Source organism: Buteo buteo, chromosome 30, assembly GCF_964188355.1.
Source record: "Buteo buteo chromosome 30, bButBut1.hap1.1, whole genome shotgun sequence".
Classification (NCBI taxonomy): Eukaryota; Metazoa; Chordata; class Aves; order Accipitriformes; family Accipitridae; genus Buteo; species Buteo buteo.
In genome coordinates, this window is record NC_134200.1 from 3,383,303 (window position 1) to 3,403,194 (window position 19,892).

General features: G+C 41.3%; 1 protein-coding gene across 1 annotated transcript; it reads left to right on the forward strand.

Moving 5' to 3' along the window:
- The first annotated feature begins 1,491 nt into the window (after window positions 1–1,491).
- LOC142025825 (poly(A) polymerase gamma-like) lies at window positions 1,492–19,033 on the forward strand. Its single transcript, XM_075018505.1, has 21 exons — window positions 1,492–1,528; window positions 2,030–2,261; window positions 2,338–2,404; window positions 3,077–3,158; window positions 3,249–3,358; window positions 4,593–4,646; window positions 5,717–5,828; window positions 6,517–6,606; window positions 7,238–7,376; window positions 7,533–7,605; window positions 7,691–7,811; window positions 8,129–8,213; window positions 8,622–8,675; window positions 11,075–11,194; window positions 11,534–11,643; window positions 13,966–14,087; window positions 14,180–14,349; window positions 15,262–15,368; window positions 15,445–15,683; window positions 16,569–16,640; window positions 18,835–19,033. The coding sequence occupies exons 1-21, from the start codon at window positions 1,492–1,494 to the stop codon at window positions 18,871–18,873; spliced, it is 2,235 nt and encodes a 744-aa protein (XP_074874606.1). The 3' UTR covers window positions 18,874–19,033.
- Window positions 19,034–19,892: the final 859 nt, after the last annotated feature.

Sequence of the window (19,892 nt, forward strand, 5' to 3'; positions counted from 1 at the left end):
GCTACTTTGTCTCATAAGACCTCTTCTTTGTATATGCCTGGCAGCCTGGTACAGTTGAGAGAGAGAGAAGGAAGATTTTATGCATTGAATTATTTATTTATTTAATTCTAAAAGGGGAACGAATTCTATTGGGCATAAGTCACTCTCTCAGTAAAACTTTCCAAGTGCCATTTTCCTCAACTTTTAAGGTGTGAGATCAAATTTTCAGTAATACATGCAAGCAACTGTAAAATAGCTACTATTGACTAAAAGAATTTGCTCTTCATAATATCAGATATATCTCATTGATATTGGCCTTTATGTCAGTCTCTAATTATAGCCTCTGTAGGAAGAATGGAGCAATGAAAGGCAGCTAGATGGTGGCCTTCTGTACACTGGAAAGATCTTGGATGCTAGCAAAGTCTAAAAGCCATTCTTGTGCTGTGCAAGCTTTCTGAAGTGCAAGTTGTACACTGCAAGTAATACGTAAAGCATGTAGGAAGTTGCTGCTGTAGGCGTTTTAATTTAGATGTAATGCACAGCAATTAAACATAGAGCTTTCCTTCTGTATTTGTTATGAAAATGGTATCATAAGGAGGAAAATACGCATTAGGAGTATTTTTACTTATGAAGTGGAAGTTGACAATGCCTATAAACAAGGCAAGGCAAATTAGGTCAGGGCCTAGTTACACTTGAAAGTAAACAGCCGTTCTGACTGGGGAGACTAGTTAATAGGGCTACAGTCCTAATACCACCCCCCACCCCCTCGAGCTTTTTGGAAAACGCCTAGAAAAAAGTTTGAAAAATGAGCTCATAGAGAAGGGGGGTGGGGGAGCCCACTAGGTGACTAAAAGCTATGTCTGTAGTTGGACAAAGCTACTCTGCGAGAGAGAAATCCATCTTCCCTCAGTGGCAGAGTAAAGGCAACAACTAGAAATAAGGAGTTGTAATAAGCTATCTTTTTAAAATCAAGTGTTGAGGCTGTCCTTTGAGCCTCATCCCATTCTAGCCAAAGTGGGTCAGATACCTTCAATAGTTCTAAGCGTCTCTTGACTAACCCAGCTAATATTTGGAGCTGTCCATTTGTGAAGTAGGAAAATAGCCGGTTTGAATAATGCCATCAGTAATCCCTGTAGCCTTAGGGTCTGGATATGGACTCTTTGACAAGCATGATGAGTTGTAGACCTTTTCAATGTGTGTCCCCCTTTTGCTACTAGTGTTTCTGTAGAGACCCTTGATCCATTAAGTACAGTTCTTACCTCCTGTGCCACTCCTTTCTCTCTCCTGGTTTCAGCTGGTAATGCTCAGCCTAACTGGGCAGTGAGCTAGCTAAAGCAGATTTGAGCACCTTCTACAAACAGAGCTTAACTTGTGCTGCTCTGCATGCTGACGTACATCTCTTGGATTTAGATTAAACCAGATGTATGTAGAGCTAAGCATCTGAGCTATAAAAATGGAACGCTGTGTTAAGAGCACAAGGCTCTGCTAGCAACATTAGCTGCAGATTGGTTGATGTTTTCCTTCATCCTCTTCCATGGACAAAACCAAGGTAATGCTGAATTTACTGCAACAACTCTGTTTAACAGACCACTTTGTCCTTGCTCTGCAATCAACTATAATGTCCTTTCAGAATCAGTAGAAGCACAGCAAATACATTGAACTAAAAGAAGCCAGTGTTAAATTGTCTTGTTTAATGTGATCAGGAAGCTGATGGGAATAACCTTAACTCGAAAGTGCTGTGAAACTGAAATGTGTCCAAAACTTGTGCTGTACGTAGTGTCACCCTTCGTGGATTTCAAACCTTTTCATTTCCTGGCGATCAGTTCTAACTGTCTAGCGCAATGCAAATAAGCTGTCTTCAGATGGTAGCAACTTGGATCTTTTCTTATATCCACAAGTGTTTTTTAAAGAAGTAGTTGTGGCTTCTAAGTTAGGTCAAGTTATCTAAAAACCATAAGCAGGATCTTTTTTCCCTCATTTATGTTAATGCTGGGCAAAAGGGCAGAAGCTGATTTGGAAACCTGTAAGTGGAAGGGTGTTTTGCAGTAAGGTGGTGGTTGTTGTTTTGTTGGGTTTTGTTTTTTTCTTTTGTGGGGTCTTTGGTATTTTATTTTCTCCCCCAGTACTCCTAGGCTGCAGAACCAGCCTCCGAGGCACTATGGAATTACTTCTGCAATTAGCTTGGCTCCTCCTACGGATATAGATTCCATTCATACTCAGAAGCTGCTTGAAGCGATGAAAGCATTGGGGGTATTTGAAGAGGAGGAAGAACTGAATCACAGGTATAACAAGACTGTAAAATTTGTTAATGTCCTGGGGTTTTTTTTAGGGCAAACTTAACATGAGTTTTCTTTACAGGCTGGTCGTTCTTGGTAGACTGAATAACTTGGTCAAAGAATGGATTTCAGAACTCGGTGAGAGCAAGGTAAGGTTTTTTGATAGGTTCTTATCAAAACAGCTGAAGCCTTTTTGTTTCTTCCAAAGGCGATACTACTAGGATTTATGCTAAAGTTCAACATTTAACTTCCTTCTTAAGTATCAAGGAGATCTGTAGTAAGAGCCATTGAAATAATGTATAAAAGATACTTCAGATGAAGACCTTCAAGTCCTTGGGGCACTGAATAAATTTGTGAAGTGGCTCGATCAGTTGACTTGTAGCGGTTAACAAAGCTGAAACAAGACATTGTGGGGGGAGATAGACGGTAACTGGGCAGTAAACTTGCCCCAGACAGCCTACAGCACTCAATCTAGTTTGAAATTACTACTCTAGACTTGCCTTTGGAATGGCTCTTAGATGGTGTTAATGTATGCGGCTCTGCTGCAGGGAAGACTGATAATAGGTCTTAATTTGTTTAAATTGATGAAGCGACTGCTACATTACTCACCTTTTTTGTTGCTGCTGTTTGTGAGTCGCAAGCACTCCCTTCAGAAAAACAGTATCAGTCTATTAGACTAACAGCTCAGTATGGGAGGGAGAAGACATTGTTTATGGAGGCTGTTGTAGTCTTTCTAAGTAACTTATATGCTAGTTAAACTTGCATGTAGGTCAACGTGTATCTTTCTGTTCTCCAGAAAACTCTTTCTCTTCTACCCACAGAATCTTCCCCCTTCAGTAGTAGCAAATGTTGGTGGCAAAATATTTACGTTTGGTTCTTACAGGCTTGGAGTACACACTAAAGGTAAACTTTTGCTCTTTTGCTGTCTGGTCATAGTTGTAATGTTTGAAAGTGTCTTCCAAGAGTAACAGAAGAAATGGCATCTCTTTGCAGGTGCTGACATAGATGTGGCTTGTGTTGCTCCTAGACATGTAGAAAGATCGGATTTCTTTCAGTCGTTCTTTGAAAAACTACAACGTCAGGAGGAAATAAAAAAGCTGAGAGTAAGCAAGCTCTCTCCTTGATAGATTGTGCAACTCCGACAATAAGAATATTCCTGTTAAAGACTCCTATTGGTAGTGATTGTCTTACAAACCAAAATTAAAAAGGGACTTGTTTCTGAGTCCCTTGTAAAATACTGTCTACGCAGCAGGAAAGTGTTGGAAGTCAAGCTTTTGGTTCCCTTCCCCAATGACTGTACGTCCGATCAGAATCTCTGTGGTTCACTTCTCCCCTACCCATGGTTTGGGAATGAGTGGGCTATAGTATCAAAAAGCAAGGTTGTCCCTAGGAGCCTTGCTTTCATCTTAGCTGTAGCAAGGGGCTTGGCAAGAAGGTAACTGCGTGCAGGTAGAGGAAGGGGCAGCCTGAGAGCTGAGGAAGTTGAATGTGATGTGGAAAGGTTTCTGTCAGTACCTTTGCCATGGTGTTCCTCTGGGTGTACTTTAGGACCTCTAATTCATTCTCCTCTGGTCCTGTTCTTCTCTGGCTACTCAGCCTGAGACGTTGTAGAAGAGACGCACAGGCAGCTTTGCATAAAGTCAATAGGAGCTGTGCTGTGACTATACAAAACTGCCTTGTAAAATGACCCGCCGGTGCACATGTTGTGTACCTTGCGTATAGAACCGAACTCCTGAGAAGTGTTTCTCTCAGCCTGGTCTTCCTTGTGCAGACATTTTGAAAGACTTCATATGCATAGCTAATGAGCCTTTGTTTAGATGACCGAAGACAGACTCAGTGGGCTGTGGCACAGTTCTGACGAGTGGTCTACAAAATTGAAAACTGTCCCATAAGGTAGCTGACAGCATCTCAGGCATGGTAGAAAATAAAAATACAGGAGGCTAGTGCGTGCTGTCAAATGCGGACAGAATTTCCTCGATTTCTCTGGATGTTAACCAGTAGTAAGATAGCTACAGAAATCTCTTGCTTTTCTTCCTCACCACCAAGGTTAAGTACCTTACAACCTCTGATACTGATGGCTCATTGTGCCCTGTTTGTTCATTACAATATGTGATCAGCCTCCGAATCTCTTGGCTAAATAACTTGTTAAAGCTAGTATTATACCATCTTAGTGCTTGCTGTACTGCTTGCAGCTTAGGAACAATTCTTTTGGTTTGGAAGCAGCTCAGTCTTTATACTGAGTAGTTAGCAGTGTAAATTCTGCATTTGATCGTAGTTCAGGAGAAACATTAAAGTAGCAAACCATGTTTTCTTACGCAGTTATCCTCTCCTTTCCAGGCAGTTGAAGATGCATATGTACCAGTTGTCAAGTTTGAGTTTGATGGCATTGAGGTAAGCATTTGTTTATTTTTTTTTAAGTGAATAAATTTTTTCTTGCTTTGGAATAGGATAACTTTTCCAGGGAGCTGTGACTGTGCTATTTTGGACCGCAACGTATCCCAGGAGAAGACATTGCAGTAGAACGGGAGCTTATAGGAAAAGAAGCCCCTAGGGAGCCTAGCAGGCATGGGAGCATCAGGGACATCTTTTTCTAGACCTGTGCTGTAGACCAGGGTAGCCTGCTTGAATAGCATTTATCCCTAGGATCGTGCAGAGTGGGAGCAGAGGCGGTGTCCTTGCTAAGTCTTCTTAGCTCTGCCAAGCTAGGTATCTACAGAGGGATGTGTACAGTGTAGTTCACTGTACGAATCATGTGAGCAGACTAAATGTTTTGCTGCAAATCCAAAATGAAGTGGTCGTGGGACAAACAATCTGGAAAATGGAAAGTGAAAGTACTCATTTGACTCCCGCCTAGGTTTGTCAGTTGCAGGAATCCAGCTATCTTGAATACATCCTAGGCAATGAATCAAGACCTGCCTGCTGTAGTACCTAAGCGAGTTACTGCTTGGTATCACTATCACAAAGAGATTTATTCAATGACCTTTTTGTGGCCTTTATCTGGTACAGACTTTCACAGGATAATCTTCTTGCCTCAGACTGTACTAAAATCCAGATACTTCAGAATTAAAAGGGCTTACTGCATAAAGGAAATGCTCTCTCCTTTGCTGAAGTATAGTTGAGGTGACTGAACTTAAGTCTTAATTCTGTGAATAATTTTAAGTTCCCTTTTAATTGGAACTCTAAGTCTAGAGTAATCTTTTCCAACTTAAAATGCCCTCTTCCTTTCCCTAGCTTAAAAAGAAAGGGGTGATGCAGTGAAGGCTTTGTAAATAAAATTGGGAACTTCTAGAAATTGCGTTGAGTCTTCTGGGAAGTAAACCTCTTGGGAGATGTATCTATAGTCACATAATTCTAAATACAGCTGTTAACCACTCTTTTTAGACTTGAGTAACTGTCCCCCACCAGTGTGCTGTTTGCAGACTGCGGGGCATTCTAACGGTTGGCACTTTTTTCCTCTTAAGATTGATCTCGTGTTTGCAAGACTGTCTGTGCCAACTGTTGCTGAGAATCTTGATCTCAGAGACAACTCGTGTCTCAGAAGCCTGGATATAAGATGTATACGGAGCTTAAATGGTAAGCATATTTGCACATCTTTAACAAGAAAATGTTACTAAAGTTGGTATGGAATGCACGTTACACACCCCAAGTTTCTGTACAGGGTGCAGAAACTGATCCCCTGTATACTTGAGGTCTGAGGAGGTGGCGAGTGGGCTTAAATTTAGCTGTTTCAAGTTGTGTGTTTAGATAGACCTGTGTTGCATGTTTCTTTGATTGGGGTGTGTGTGGTGTTCCAGTTTGCCACAGAAACTGCTTCAGATGAATAGGTAGAGCACTTGATAGAGAAGAATGTGTGGTAGTTGATTAAAAAAAAAAAAAGGATATTTAAAATACCTGAAGCCGAAGTTGCTCACTGTTTAACACTGACTGGTTTAATTGTTCCTGGCTGTCGAAAGAAACCTAGCTTTCGGAATCCTGTAGAAGGGCCTTATTGAAAAATGTTGGCTGTAGTCTAAAGTATGAAAAAGCTGTTGAGGGCACCAGTTACCTGAGGTGCTACTGAATGTGTAACCTCTAATTTGTTATGTTATGTGTCTGTAAGGTTATGTGTAACCTCTGATTTTTAAGGTAATACAAAGCAAGTAACGCAAACTTGTTTTCATAGACTTGCAGGCTAAACTGTAAGCTATTGATCCAGTATAGCACAGAACTGACTTGTACCTGTTACCAGGAAGTGCTGTACTTCAACTGTTTTTTCTTACAGGCTGCAGAGTTACTGATGAAATACTGCACCTAGTGCCAAATAAAGAGAACTTCCGGCTCACGCTCCGCGCAATTAAACTGTGGGCAAAACGTGAGTAATGTGATTGTTTGTGATCTTTAAACTTTTCAGAGGCACCTCGTGCTGAAAAAACAATAGCGTTAGAAGTCCTTCATCTTTGGATAGCTGTTTAAATAACAGGTTTTAGTTCAAAACCTGTGTTTTAGTTTAGATTCAAGGACTGTCCGTGAGGTAGATTCTGTGGTTTTTTTAATGGGGGTAGAGTGGGGAGATGAGGGGAGTGCCTACAAGACAAGGTGCTGCATTGCTTACCAGGAACCTGACTAGAAAGGATAAAAAAGCCCAGTGAGGTATAAAAGCTTGATAGATAAGGACTAAGAAAATACCGTTTGCGCATGTGACTAGAGCAAGTGCTAGAAGAATGGCAGAACCTTCTTCTTAAGGGAAGTTGGAGTGAAGCAGTAGCTGTAGCAGTGCAGGCAAATTTCAGAGTAGCAGTATTTTGGGAAGTGGTGTGGTACCGATTCTTTTTCTCATCGCTGTAAGGACCAACAGTTTTGGCCTCGTTGCACTGCAAAAATAACTGACTTGGAGGCTGAAGGGTGCTAGGTATTCTATAGATTGTGAAGGTGGTGCTGTCAATTTGAAGGACTATACTTGGGCATGGGAAGACTACAGGCTAACGACAATGTCTGCATTGTAGGACGTGGCATTTACTCCAACGTGCTGGGATTTCTTGGTGGGGTTTCCTGTGCTGTGCTAGTAGCGAGAACGTGTCAACTCTACCCAAACGCTTTGGCTTCTACTCTGGTGAACAAGTTCTTCTTGGTTTTTTCAGAATGGTAAGAGCTACTTATGACTATTTTGAGTTGCGTAAAGCAGTAACACTTTCTGAGCTGGTTCTTTATATAAGATTTAGACCAACACCGTTCAGTCCTACCCTGAATTACATGGCAGAGTTTTAAATGGGCAGTCAGTTCCTGGCTTTTCTTGTTTAGGGAGTGGCCAAGACCTGTATTGCTGAAACAACAGGAAGAGAGCAGTCTTAATTTACCAGTATGGGACCCTAGGGTATGTAGACATGGAATTTGGAAGCCTTTAAACTTTCTTCTAAGCTAAGCTGCTGGTGCCGAGCGCAATTGTTTTAACATCACAGGTGAACCCATCAGACCGATACCACGTAATGCCTATCATCACCCCAGCCTATCCGCAGCAGAACTCTACATACAACGTATCTACATCAACGCGAGCGGTAATGGTGGAGGAGTTCAGACATGGTAAAGCTCTTTCCATGCTTATTAACTGCTTAACAGGTGTAATTCTTGCAATACGAAACCACATTACCTGACTTGGTTATATTCCGTGCGGTGTTGTGCCCTTTTAGGCAGAAGAGTTCTCTGGGAAGTATACCTGTTGCAGGCAACAAGGGACCAGTTTTACAATGAACTGTTGTAGTAGGCGTGTATTGTGTCAAGGGAATTCCTGCTTTTTGATCTGTCGATTACTGTTCAAAACCTCTCTCTTATAAAGTTTCTGTCACGCTCTGCTAGTCTTAAAAACAAAATGGTAGTAAGGTTTTCAACCTTAATTGTAGGTCTTGCAGTTACGAATGAGATTCTCCAAGGAAAATCAGACTGGTCAAAGCTCTTTGAACCACTGGACTTCTTTCAGAAATACAAGTATGTATGAAGTCTGTTACCTGAACTTGAAATGATTGCCGTACTGGTTAGCATAGTGAGTTTTAGCTTGCAGTCGAAATACGAGATGGCATTGATATGTTTGTTCTTCAGAAGCTGGAGGTAGTCATAGGAATTTTGGTAAGGATAAGTATAGGGAAGATAGAAAAACTGTTTGTGTTTTGCCACTGACACTGTTTTTATTAAAAAAAAATCAGCTCTGATACTCAGAAGGCAGCAGAACGCAATTCTGAAGGATGTAATCAGTTTTTCTTCAGTTAATACTGTGCTGCCTGCAGGATATAATGTGTCTTGTCTGGAAGTCATTTTCTATACATTTAAGGCAGTTTTGGATTCATTTGAAGGAATATCAAGTCCTGAGCTAGGATGTTACTTTTTCTTTTCTTCTAGACATTATATTGTGCTGACCGCTAGTGCCTCTACTAAAGAGCATCACTTAGAGTGGTAAGTCTTGCTTTGAGTGTGGGTTCAATACATCATTGACGCTCAGTTCAGTGTTGCCCTTCATTTGGTTAATACAGTTCACAAAAATAAAGTACTCGACTGTGCAGCTAGGCATGGAATACAGTACGGAGTTAAGTAGACAGTTCCTCAGCAAAACTAAAAGCTTTCTTGTGAAGGGAAGTTAGCATAAGTTATCTTGCTGTTTAAGAAGTTAACCTAAAGACCTAAGTCATGATGAGAAGGAGCAAAGAGGGTTAGTGTGCGTATGCTCTGTGTCATCTCGAGAAGCAGATGCCAGGAGTCTAAGGAGACTACTTACCCAAGGCTACTTCAGTTAGGAAGATGTTCCTTGTTGCAGAGACTGAAGTAAATGGGGATTACTTGATGTCATCAGATGTGTAGTGGACACCGGAGAGCTTGATCTTTTACTGACTTATAGACCAGTGGTCTCCAAACTTTTGTGCACTCCTGTGAGCAAAACAAAAAAAAAATAGTAATTTTTGAACACATAGTTGCGGTCTAGATCTACTTCTTTACAAGTTACGTACACATTACTGAAGTTCTCAACTTTTCTTCCTGGACCCAGTGGATTGTCTTGTGCACCCCCTGGGGTACATCCCCCCCCGACACTTTGAGGACAACTGTTGTAGAGCCTTAGAAGACTTGGTTTCATAGCTTTTTTACTGGATGTAATATTTAATTTAGGACTAGATTGCACTCAATGCTAAGTTGCTCTGGTTATGTAGTCCGCCTGTTCCAGAGCCTACTTTTCTCCAGTGAAGTGAAACAAGGCTGTTTAATCGGGGTGAAACCTGACCGTCTGCACAGAGTACCTGAATGCTGATAAATAGTGTTTACTAAGTTTTAATCTAGTAGTGTGCTCAGGCATCTTGTGTTTAGTGCTGGAAATGATCATCTCAGCATGCTTGGTAGTGGATAGGTAAATTGCAGGAGTGCTGATCTACTTTGTGAAAGGTAATGTGAGAACCACTTCAACTGTGGTTAGAGAACATGACTGCTTCTGACATGGTATTTGTCACTGTCTCAAGGGAGACATGCCAATAATAACTTGTTGAACCTGTGTGAATGGGCTGACTAATTGTGAGTCTTGAAATAAGGGGAAACGGTGAGGAATTAAGGTACTGTAATGTGTGTGGTGTTCTTATTCTGAAGAAATGAGTGCTTTGCCTGCCTTGCTCAAGTAAGCAAGGAAAATCGCTGTGTGTACCAGACCCCTGTTCTGAGGACACCTTGGTTATACTTCAGGGTTTGGCTTGCGCTTTAAGGCAAATGATTTAATTCTTGCGCTACCTCTGAAAGACATCTTATTTCCTGTTTAAAGATAGCTCTAGTAGGTAATACCTCTTACCTGAACTTGTTAATTTGTTCACTTAAAAATCGTGTCAGCTACAGCTTGATGTCAGTCGCAGTTAGGTATACAACAAGGAGTTATGGGCAGAGGGCTTAGAGCCAAATAGTTTTTAATGTGAAATGTTTTAAGTGAAGAAGGCTTATTGTATCTCACAATAAAGATGAGGAAAGTCCTGGCTGCAGTAAAAGCTGACGTTTTTGCAGTGACAGAAATGGCAGCAAACAGGGCTTAGTTTTGCATCTGGGAAAATGAAAAGCAGAAGACAAACTTGCTTCCGTTTGCTATAAGAACAAGTTTAGTTCACCAACTCTTGAATGGATTTGGGAATAGATGGCACATCTCTGTTGTTCATCAACATACGATACTTGTGAAGAACGTAGAGAGTTCTGGCTGCTTTCAAGGGTAGCAGTGTTTCAGGTAGAAGGGTAAAATGCCAGTACTTCATTTAAAAGAATAGCCTTTGTGGTCATGATACATTTCTTGGGTAAGTCTCTGATGAGACTGTGTTGACTGGATCGTTTGTTTAGTAAAGGAACTATATTTTTCAGTTTGGCTGGAAGAGGGTAAACTCTTTTCACAGGTCAATCTGCAGGAAGAATAGCATCTTTACTCAGGTGTAATGGAAGAGTTGTGCTTGAGCCTTTTCTAAAGGGTTGTTCTCCTTGATCTTTGGGGTAAAAAAGAAGTTTTGCTGCACTTCAAAATGCAGCCAGAGGTGCTGGGAATCTGCTTCTTGTTGATATTTTCATCATAGGTTATATGTTGAAGTGTTGTGTCTGACCTGTTAAGAGTACAAGTTGAACTTACTTACTGCCTCTGTCTTTGGAAACTTTGAAGCTCCAATGTGCCTGGAAACATCTCCAGCTCCAGTGTGTGTGATATAAATATCTAGTATCTGCTCAGCTGAATGAATCTTACTACTTACTGACTGGTTAGCATTTTTGTATTAGCATTGTATTATAAGAAAGCGTATAACTACTGTGCTGGATACAGTCAAAAATGAGTAAATGTCTCTTGTTCTTGTCAGGATTGGCCTTGTGGAATCTAAAATTCGTGTGCTGGTTGGAAACTTGGAGAGGAATGAATTTATATCTATTGCACATGTAAAGCCACAGTCTTTCCCTGGCAGCCGAGAACTTTGTAAACAGTGAGTTCCATTACTTTTCTGAACTGGAGTTTGGCCGATGTATTGTACCTTGTTTATATTCCTTCACCTCAGCTTACCTGTGAGAGATGCTCAGTTACGTACCTACTGTTTTGTAGGTACGAGGTCTGACGGGCAAGTTTCTGAGCATGTAGGATCTTTTTAAAGAAGGGAGAACTTGAGGGAGGAGTTCTCGGAGAACTTGAGAATGGGCTGACTCCCATCTTTAGCTGCTGCGTACAACTAAACTGTTTTGCTTAATCCCTTCTTGAGAGTAGATACTAGCACCCAAATAACTGGCATCTGTGCATAAATGATAGATTTGTGACTGTGTCTTTTTAGGAGTGGATATGTGTCAATGTGGTTTCTTGGAATCATGTTTAGGAAAGTGGAAAATGCAGCAAGTGTTAACGTTGATTTAACGTGCGTTACACAGTCATTCAAGGATACAGGTAAGCCTCTATTTTGCTCTAGTCTCGTAGGGTTTCATTTTTTTATTCTAGTGCAAGTTGCTTCGCAAAGTGAATTGTGCTTCCTTCTGGTATTAGCTATTTCTGTAGAGCGTGACACATAGAAGATTAGCCTTAGAAACATACTATTTTGACACTTTGGCAATGTAAGTCCACCTTGAAACAAAAGTGTGTACTACAGTCCTATATACCATATCCCCTATGTGAAATAACAGTTCTGCAGATCATAGTAAACGATCAGAAAGGAACTGCGATTCCTGAAATGGACAGTCAGATGTGAAGCCAGGAGAGAGATGTCCCTTTACTGGGTGTAGCTACACTTGTCAAAAGCAGTTGTCAGTTGCTGAACTTTGGAAGTGGGAATTAACTGTATCGGGCTCTAAAATTAAGTTGTGAATGCCTGTTGACAGTATTGTTTCCAAAATAACAGTTTGTGTAGGATACCATCCCAGAACTTTGAAAGGCAGTGAGTGGTCACATCGTAACGACATGCAGTCTTGCACGTCAAGCTCCGTGTTCATCTTACTTTATTCCTTTTGATAGATGCAGAAATAAAGTAATATCGCAAGCGTTGTTAGATAATGCTAGAATAAAGGGGTTTGGGGGTGAGCAGTCGTCTGAAAGTATAGGTCTTTTCCACAGTCTGTTTACTTCTTCCCAAGCTGACTGCTCTTGTGCCTTTCAGAAGCGCACGTGTGCTGTGAGGCTCATGCCTTGCTATCATAATGCCAAACTAAGGAAATCGGGTTACTCTTCTGAAGTGACAGGTGCGTTTGGACAAAAAGTTCTAAACAGTGGACTCCTTTAAACTCTTCATCAGTGCAAACAAACATTTCTCCATGGTACCAGCGTGAGCTGTGTGTTGTGTTGCTCAGACAACATGAGTAAATGCAGTAAAAGCGGACCTTCTTTTTAGCTCATGCTTTGGGATATGAGAAAAGCACAGAAAAAAGGCATCAAAACGCTTGTCTGAGTTTCAGGCCAGGTGGGGTGACTTCCTCGGACTTGCACTGTTACCCGAACTGATGCTTGTCTTGTACGTGACATCCAGTGGCACTGTGTTTGAATGTTGTGGCAAATGTAAATCATGTCAACAAGGTTTGTGTACTGCTGAGAGGCTAGAACTAATGTTGAATCCTGTATTTCTGTGCACAGACTTGATTAGCATAGCTGTGTGCTCTCAGTTTAGTGAAGCACAGCCTATCGTATGTTTCAGATACAGGGTTTGAACGCAGAGAGATTGACCAGAAAAGGTATTTCTTGAGAGGTGTGATATCCTTTGGCAAATGTGGGAGTGACCAGTAGTTACGTGCAAGAAAGCTTTTATCATGTGCCTTGACTTTGAGAGAATATTTTGAGAGGGCAAAGTTGATGGGCTCAAGAGTATAAGGCTCACAGTTTGGAAGGCTTTTGTTAAATGAACTTTATCTCACTTTTCCATAACAACATTATTGGATTTACTCTGAAGCAACTGTTCCTGCTGGTGTGAATGTTCACATTTGTGCTTTTATTTCACTTCTAGATCTCCTGCAGAAAGACTTGTTGTAAGCCTTTTTGTTTTGGTTGCATGTCCTTCCTTTGATTCCCACTCTGTATGCTAGTAAGCTGACTTTCCAGCTATGCTCACGACAGGCTTGTTAAACTTCTCTAAATGTGCCTTAATTCTGTAAAAACTGCTGTGCTAGTATAGCGTTTTTTAGTTGCATGAAAGGTTGCTTGCTGGCACGTAAGAAGAACTGGTTTAAATTGTAGTGGTTCTGATAAGTCAGATGTCCTTCAAATCCCGTCTGTCTTGGACAGGTAGAGTTTTAACACCTAAATTACTGAAAAGTTGTATGATGTTACAGAACTGTTAGGAAAAAACCGCACAATCGCCACTGTAAATATCAAATAAAAAAAATTAGTCTGAATCTTGAGTAAGGTGTCTGTTCTCTCATCAGCTGAGCACAATTGGGTTGATTCAGAAAGTCATCTAGATCTATCTTCAACCAGACAACTAAGGGTTAAGGAGTATGATCTCCTTCAGGTTAAAATCAGCTCAGAGGTGAGCTGCATGACTAGCAAACCACAGCTGTAACTGAGCACATAAATGCATGTTTGAACTTAAAATAGCTGTTACGTGTCTGGTCTGTACTGGATGTGAAATGGGCATCTGGGGTCACTTTCATCTTGAGACAACTTCTTGTTCTTTGTTTGGGCTGGGCAGACTTCAAGGCTTGCTGTTTCTAACGAAACCATGTGTAACTTTGACAAATACCCAATGCAAACATTCCCACTAAGCTACAACACTACATTTCCTGTTAGTTTACAGCCAGGCTAACTACCTCAATGTGCTAAAGGAAGGTATGAAGATCGAGGCAGCTCACGTGAAGAGAAAGCACCTCCACCATTTTTTGCCTGCAGAAACCTTACAGAAAAGAAAGAAGGTATAATAAAAATCGGGCTCTTCTGGCAATTTTTTTTTTTTTTGCTTTAATAATTACTTGAAGACTTCATTATTTTGATGGTGTTGTTTCAGCAAAGCATGCCAGGTACTAGTCAAAATGCTGGTGGGCTTCAGCGCAAAAGGACTTCTTCAGATGGAAGCTGTTTGGACAGTTCCAGAGACACGGGCTCCAGAACACCAGATAATTCCTCTTTGTTACATAAGATTTCTAAAGTGGACACCTCTACAGCCGAGAGAGAAAGGTTAGCACCGTAACCTTAAAGCTGTGAAGAAGCTGCTTTTTAACTGACTCGCGATGTGAATGAGGTCTAGGATTTCTTGTTTGAATCTGTGTTGTTCATAAGCATGTGGAGGGCTCTAATGGCTTCAGGAACAAAGCTGTCATCTCTTTTGGGCACATGGGGAGAGGCAGGTTAAAGAAATCCTTGAAAAAATGAATTTAATATCCATGAAGACATGTAGGAGGAAAGGAGAAGTGGATACCGGAGGAATTATTTGGTCTTGAATGTAGATCCCCTTGGGTTAGTGTGTAAGTTGAAGCCGGAGTGTTTTCTATGTAGGTAATTTTGTTCTTTCTAACAAAAAGTCTGGTTAATGCCAAGCAGTATGATGTTCTACTGAAGTGCTGATCTTGATCACAGCAACACTAGAGCTGCTGCTGCCTTGGTGCAGCAGTATGAGAACTCGGGCAGTAAAAGTGGGTGTCACTTCCTGGGAGGTCTGCTTGTTCATGAGCTACTTCAGCCCAGGAGGAATATGTAATCTTGAGAGTAATAGCCCAAGAGTACCAAATGTGTAATGCCTGCTGTGTTCAGACCGTTTGGTACTGTAGGAGTAGCATTAAAAATAAAATAAAATGGGATGCCTGTATGGGTAGAGCAGATACATTCATGAAAAGCAGTACAGAGTGCTGGATATACTAAGCTGGAAGACAGTACAAGTACATAGAGACTGACTAAAGAAAACGCTGAAGTTTAAATTTGCGGTCTGAAGTTCAGCAAAATGAAGATCTCGTGCTAGATGGCCTGTTGTTTGGTAGAGCTGTGACAATGAGCTAAGAAGACAGACATGTGTCTTGCATGGGCTTTCTGGAAAGGAAATGTATAGTATTTTACAAACGAGCATTTTATAACTCTAGCATCTGACTCTTACAGAAATGCTGTGTACCAGAAACCTAACGGTGCTAACAAGAGAGAGAAGCTACCTCGTGTAGCTGTGCCATCAGTCACTAAGGGACTCTCCATTCCTGTTACTGATTCAAGTATGTATTGACGTAGTGGGTGGAATGCAGTCTTTAATTTCATGGCTGAACTCTAGAAGCGCGGTGTCTCTTACAGAAGCGGAGGCTACAGTTGCAATGAGAACATTGGGACCTCCAGTTGGTGGCACCATTCCAGGACGTAACACAGTTTCTCAACCAGGAGCACGTTTTGTCCAAGGACAGCATGAATTAAGTGGGACTCGAATTACAGATCCTAAGAACACTGCACCTAAACGACCTTATTCACTGACCACTGAGGGACCTCATTCACCTCCATCAGAAGAACGGCCCAAAACACTAGCAGACGGAGAAAAGGTAAGGAAGGGGGGCTAGGCCAGGGAGGGTTTGAAGTAGAATTAATTCTTGATGTACAATGAATGACATAACTGAGCAGAAATGCATATATGCATCCCCAGTGGATTCAGGAATCTAAATTTAAGCATAATGCTAGTTTTACTAGGATGTAGGTGTGAGAAATTGTCTTGAACGTACTGTATAGCTATTAAACAATTTTTTTTCCCCAAGATCTGGCACTAGTGACTGGTTTTGGTCTGGTGGCAGGCTCTCTAAATACTACTGTACTTGTATATTACTGCACTGACCGATTGCTCAATGAACTGGAAGCAGTTTTTAATTCAGAAAAAAACCCCAAATCTCAAAAGGAAGAGGATATGAATCTTATAAATGTAGACGTATGAGCTAATCTTGTTCTGGCAGATGATTTTTGAATGCCTCTTGATAGTTTTGCTGCTTTAGAAGTCAGCAGCCTACTCAACAGGTTGTCCACTGCTGAAATGAGCGTGTGGAGTTGCTTGTTAAATCTTGTTTTTGTGGAAGCTTTTGATTAATGCTTGATTTGTTTTCCTGCTCTACATAACTCGCCTTAAACAGCTGTTTGTGTGGCTTGACCTCTGATTTGAGGCACAGAACAACTAGAAAAAACTCAATTTTGACACTTGTAAAGAATCAGCTTGCAGAACTGTTACCTACTAATGAATACTTCAGGTACAGATTTCAAGGTTTGGGTAGTACGACTTCTTGCGAGGCTTGAGATTCCTGTGTGGTAAGGGTAGTGTTGTCTAAATGTTGTTTTAAGAATGGCCGCTAATATGTTTAATGTGTTGACTGGAAGCTGTACTCAAATATGAAGGTAACTTCAGTATAGCAATTATTTTGAGTCTGTGTGTTCTGTTCTTCTAGTTAACTGGCCAGGATTCAGCATTCAAAGGCGGTGGCAATCCAGAAGATGTCAGCAGCAGATCTACAGACAATGTAATTGGGAAGGGGTTTTACTCAGTAGCTAACTGAAAAGCTGAATGGACTCTTCTAGTGCCTAGACTACCTCACATCAATACTCTACACGTTTATTGATGTAAACAAAAATATGCTTTTTAGCTTAACTTTTTTCAGTCTTCATTTCCCAAATACATTCTTGTCAGAGTTATCCCTATTAGTCTTTTCAAAAGTCTTGACCGTCACTAGCTGAAACAGCTTTGGAAAAGGCCACAAAAACCAAGCTGCCCTGTGACTTGGATTCAGAATGTATGTCAACAGGTTAAGTAGTTACTGCAACCACGTTGTGGTTTCAAGTGTGTATGAACGTGCTTGTATTCATTTGTGCTTTCCTAGTGCATGTGCATCTATTGTTCTCCTCGTAAGCTATTTTCCCGTTTGGCACATACACTCCTGTGCAGCTATCACAACGGGGCTCAGCTTCCTCAGCTAGCAGCTGTCCCCTGCCTAACACGGCCACGTGCTACACAAGTATTGCCTCCCGTGGAGGCCCATAAATAATTGAAGTATTGAAGACAATGCAGCAGAGGATGCTACCAAGGTATGGAGATGATAGACGTGTCCCATGCCGTTGTATCTGATTTTTGTCTTGAGACTGCTCCAGCATGAGACTTGAGGGCTTTTTTGTTGTCGCTGGGTAGGAAAGCTAAACTCAGAACACACAGCTGAAGATGTACTTAAACATTGCAATAGCCAAGGCTGTTGTGACACTGCTACCCACCTGCAAGGTAGAGTCTTGAAAGGAATTGGCATGCAGAGAGTGTTTTCAGATAATCCCTGAAAGCTGTTCTGCGTGGTTACATGACAACTTGTAGTAGTCTGAAGTTCCAGTTCTGTAAACCGGTAACACTGCTTACCCAGTTAAGTGCAGGAGGGTTTTTTGAGGGGTGGGGAGAAATTCTGATCCTATGAAAGAAATCTCTTGTGCTATCTCTTTATTGTAATTTCTTTATAACTTGGTGTTTTTGTAAATGAAGTTGTATGTTTTTCCAGAGTATTTTCATATGTACTGTAAAATACTGTCTTCCAAAAATAATTTTTTTCTTTTTTTTTTTTTTTAATGCACGTGGGATCTGCTTAAAAACCCCAAACAAGTAAACCAAATGTAAGGCGGGCAGGGCAGTGCCACAACAAGTATGTTCTACAAAATGATGATGTCATGGTAGAGTAAATTTGAGGAGACTAGGAACACTGCTTTCCTGCTTCTAGTATTTCCAGGTTTTGAATTCACACCCTCTGAATAGTGCAGCTTGCAAACTGCGTTGACAGCTGAAGTCCCAGTTTGCTGTGCGGACAACAGATACCCCTGACTTCTTTTAAAATTAGTTGCTTGGCTTAAAGAGCAATTCTGAGCTCTGATCATCTTAAGCATCCACCTCAAACCCTAGTGACAAGACCGAAGGGGCATGTAGCTATCTTGCACGGTCTTCATTCTCCAGCATTCCCCCTACTGCTGGTGTTCCAAACTTGTGGAGGAAGCATGACCATGACCGTATACTTACCTTTTTTCCTTATTACCTCTGGTTTCCAGCTTGCTTCAAGTGCAATTCATCTCTTAGAAAATGTGCCTTAGTGGGTTTGAGAGGTCTTATTCCTCCTTCTCCCCTCGAAAAAAACCAAAACTTAAGAGTGCAAGGCTTAGGTTTACTCACAGGTTGAAATGAAGAAAGAGAACCCATGCTACTTAAGTGGCTTTTAGCAGAGCTACACCTTGAGTTTATAAAATGGTTACCTTGGTTTTGTGACCTGTGTTAAAACCATGGTCTTTCAATACTGTCAAGTCTGTGTACTAGTTACAGTAGGTATACAACGTCAGCACCTGTGTAAATAAAACTCCATCCTGAATTTGAGGGAATTAAAGCTGGAGTAGGTGATAAGATAAACAGCAAAGCAACTATGAAAAGTGTTTTGTAATGGTCTACAAGCCTGTAATATTACCATGCTTTTAAACAAATTCTTCCACTTGAATATTCCAAGACTGTTAAAGGCCGTTGTGCCCTTAACCTCTAGTCAGCACATGCATTTCTGCAACTGGTCTCAAACTAACCTAGCTAATTGATATCAAAGTATATGCCTTTACATGGATTTTTTTTTTTAACTCTTGCTTTGCAGAATTATCTTCTAATTGTGCTTTGTTGTTGTTGTTGTTGTTTTTATCCCCCCTCACTCTTAGGCTGTTAAGAAGAAGTTTAGGAAGAAGTCAGGTTACTAGTTTCCTGGACTTGATCCAGCATAGGTCAGATGACACGCTTTAATCTACCCTGACTCAACGCTTGGCCCCGTGCAGAGTGATGTTGCTGTTCTGGAGTTTCCCTGGCTAGTGCAGAGGTTGGATGCTGCCCCAGCACTATGCAGATTAGATTACAGCTGTTTTAAATAAAGTTCACACTGCACCAATTCAACTGAAATGTTCTCCTTTGTTTATGGAGCAAGTCTTCTGTCAAAGTGATTGAAAGGCAAGTTCCTCGTGCATAAAGACTCCTCTCCCTACAATGCACAGAAGGAAACAACCCAAGCTAGAGACAATATTGCCAAGCGTGGTTCCTGTCCTTTAGGGTGAATCCTTCCAGCAGGCTTTTATATGCTCTGGGAAACATAGGCGGTTATAACTTTGCAGCTGCTGTTGACTCTAGCAGTCCTGTCTGAATCTGGTCCAGCGTAGGTCAGCAAGAGTCAGTGCTAGAAGAAGCACTTCTTAGCTGTTACCAATTGCATCATCACATCACTTCCTGGCATAGTGTCTTATCACTGATCATCTGGGGACAGAGGTTTTTAGTCATTTGCCAGATGGAGCTGGTAGTAGGGCAAGTTCTTTCTGGAATACCTGAAGGAGAGAAAAGCTGTATGTGGCCTTCTTCCTCATTTTTGTTTTTACTGAAAAGCAAAGCAATCAGTGCTAGCTTTGCAAGATCCTCAGGGTTATCGACAAACCCCAAGTAAGTAAATGCCTAAGCTAAAACAAAACCCAGTAACAAACGCATTGTTTTCTCTTGCTTCTACCACAATACATCCCCCTAAGACCCTAAACCCAATACTGAATGTATTTAATTGTGATCGTGCTGAACACAAGATGACCAGAGCCAGAAAATATCTTGGACTTGAAGGTGAGGGAGGCTCCTTGATACCAGACTTCCTGCAAACTTTGCTGTTTTCTGTCTGCTTTCTTAGCTGGGTGCTCTGTGTGTGTGGCTTGGAGGTCCAGCTGGAGGGGGTGAGGGATGCATGATCAAT

What these genes read in the sequence shown, in the direction of transcription:
- LOC142025825 (XM_075018505.1), top strand. Translation starts at nt 1,492, where the DNA reads ATGTTTTCCTTCATCCTCTTCCATGGACAAAACCAAG. An exon ending in AGGAAATAAAAAAGCTGAGA is followed by an intron (nt 3,359 to 4,592) that starts GTAAGCAAGCTC and finishes TCTCCTTTCCAG; the next exon opens with GCAGTTGAAGATGCATATGT. An exon ending in AATTAAACTGTGGGCAAAAC is followed by an intron (nt 6,607 to 7,237) that starts GTGAGTAATGTG and finishes TCTGCATTGTAG; the next exon opens with GACGTGGCATTTACTCCAAC.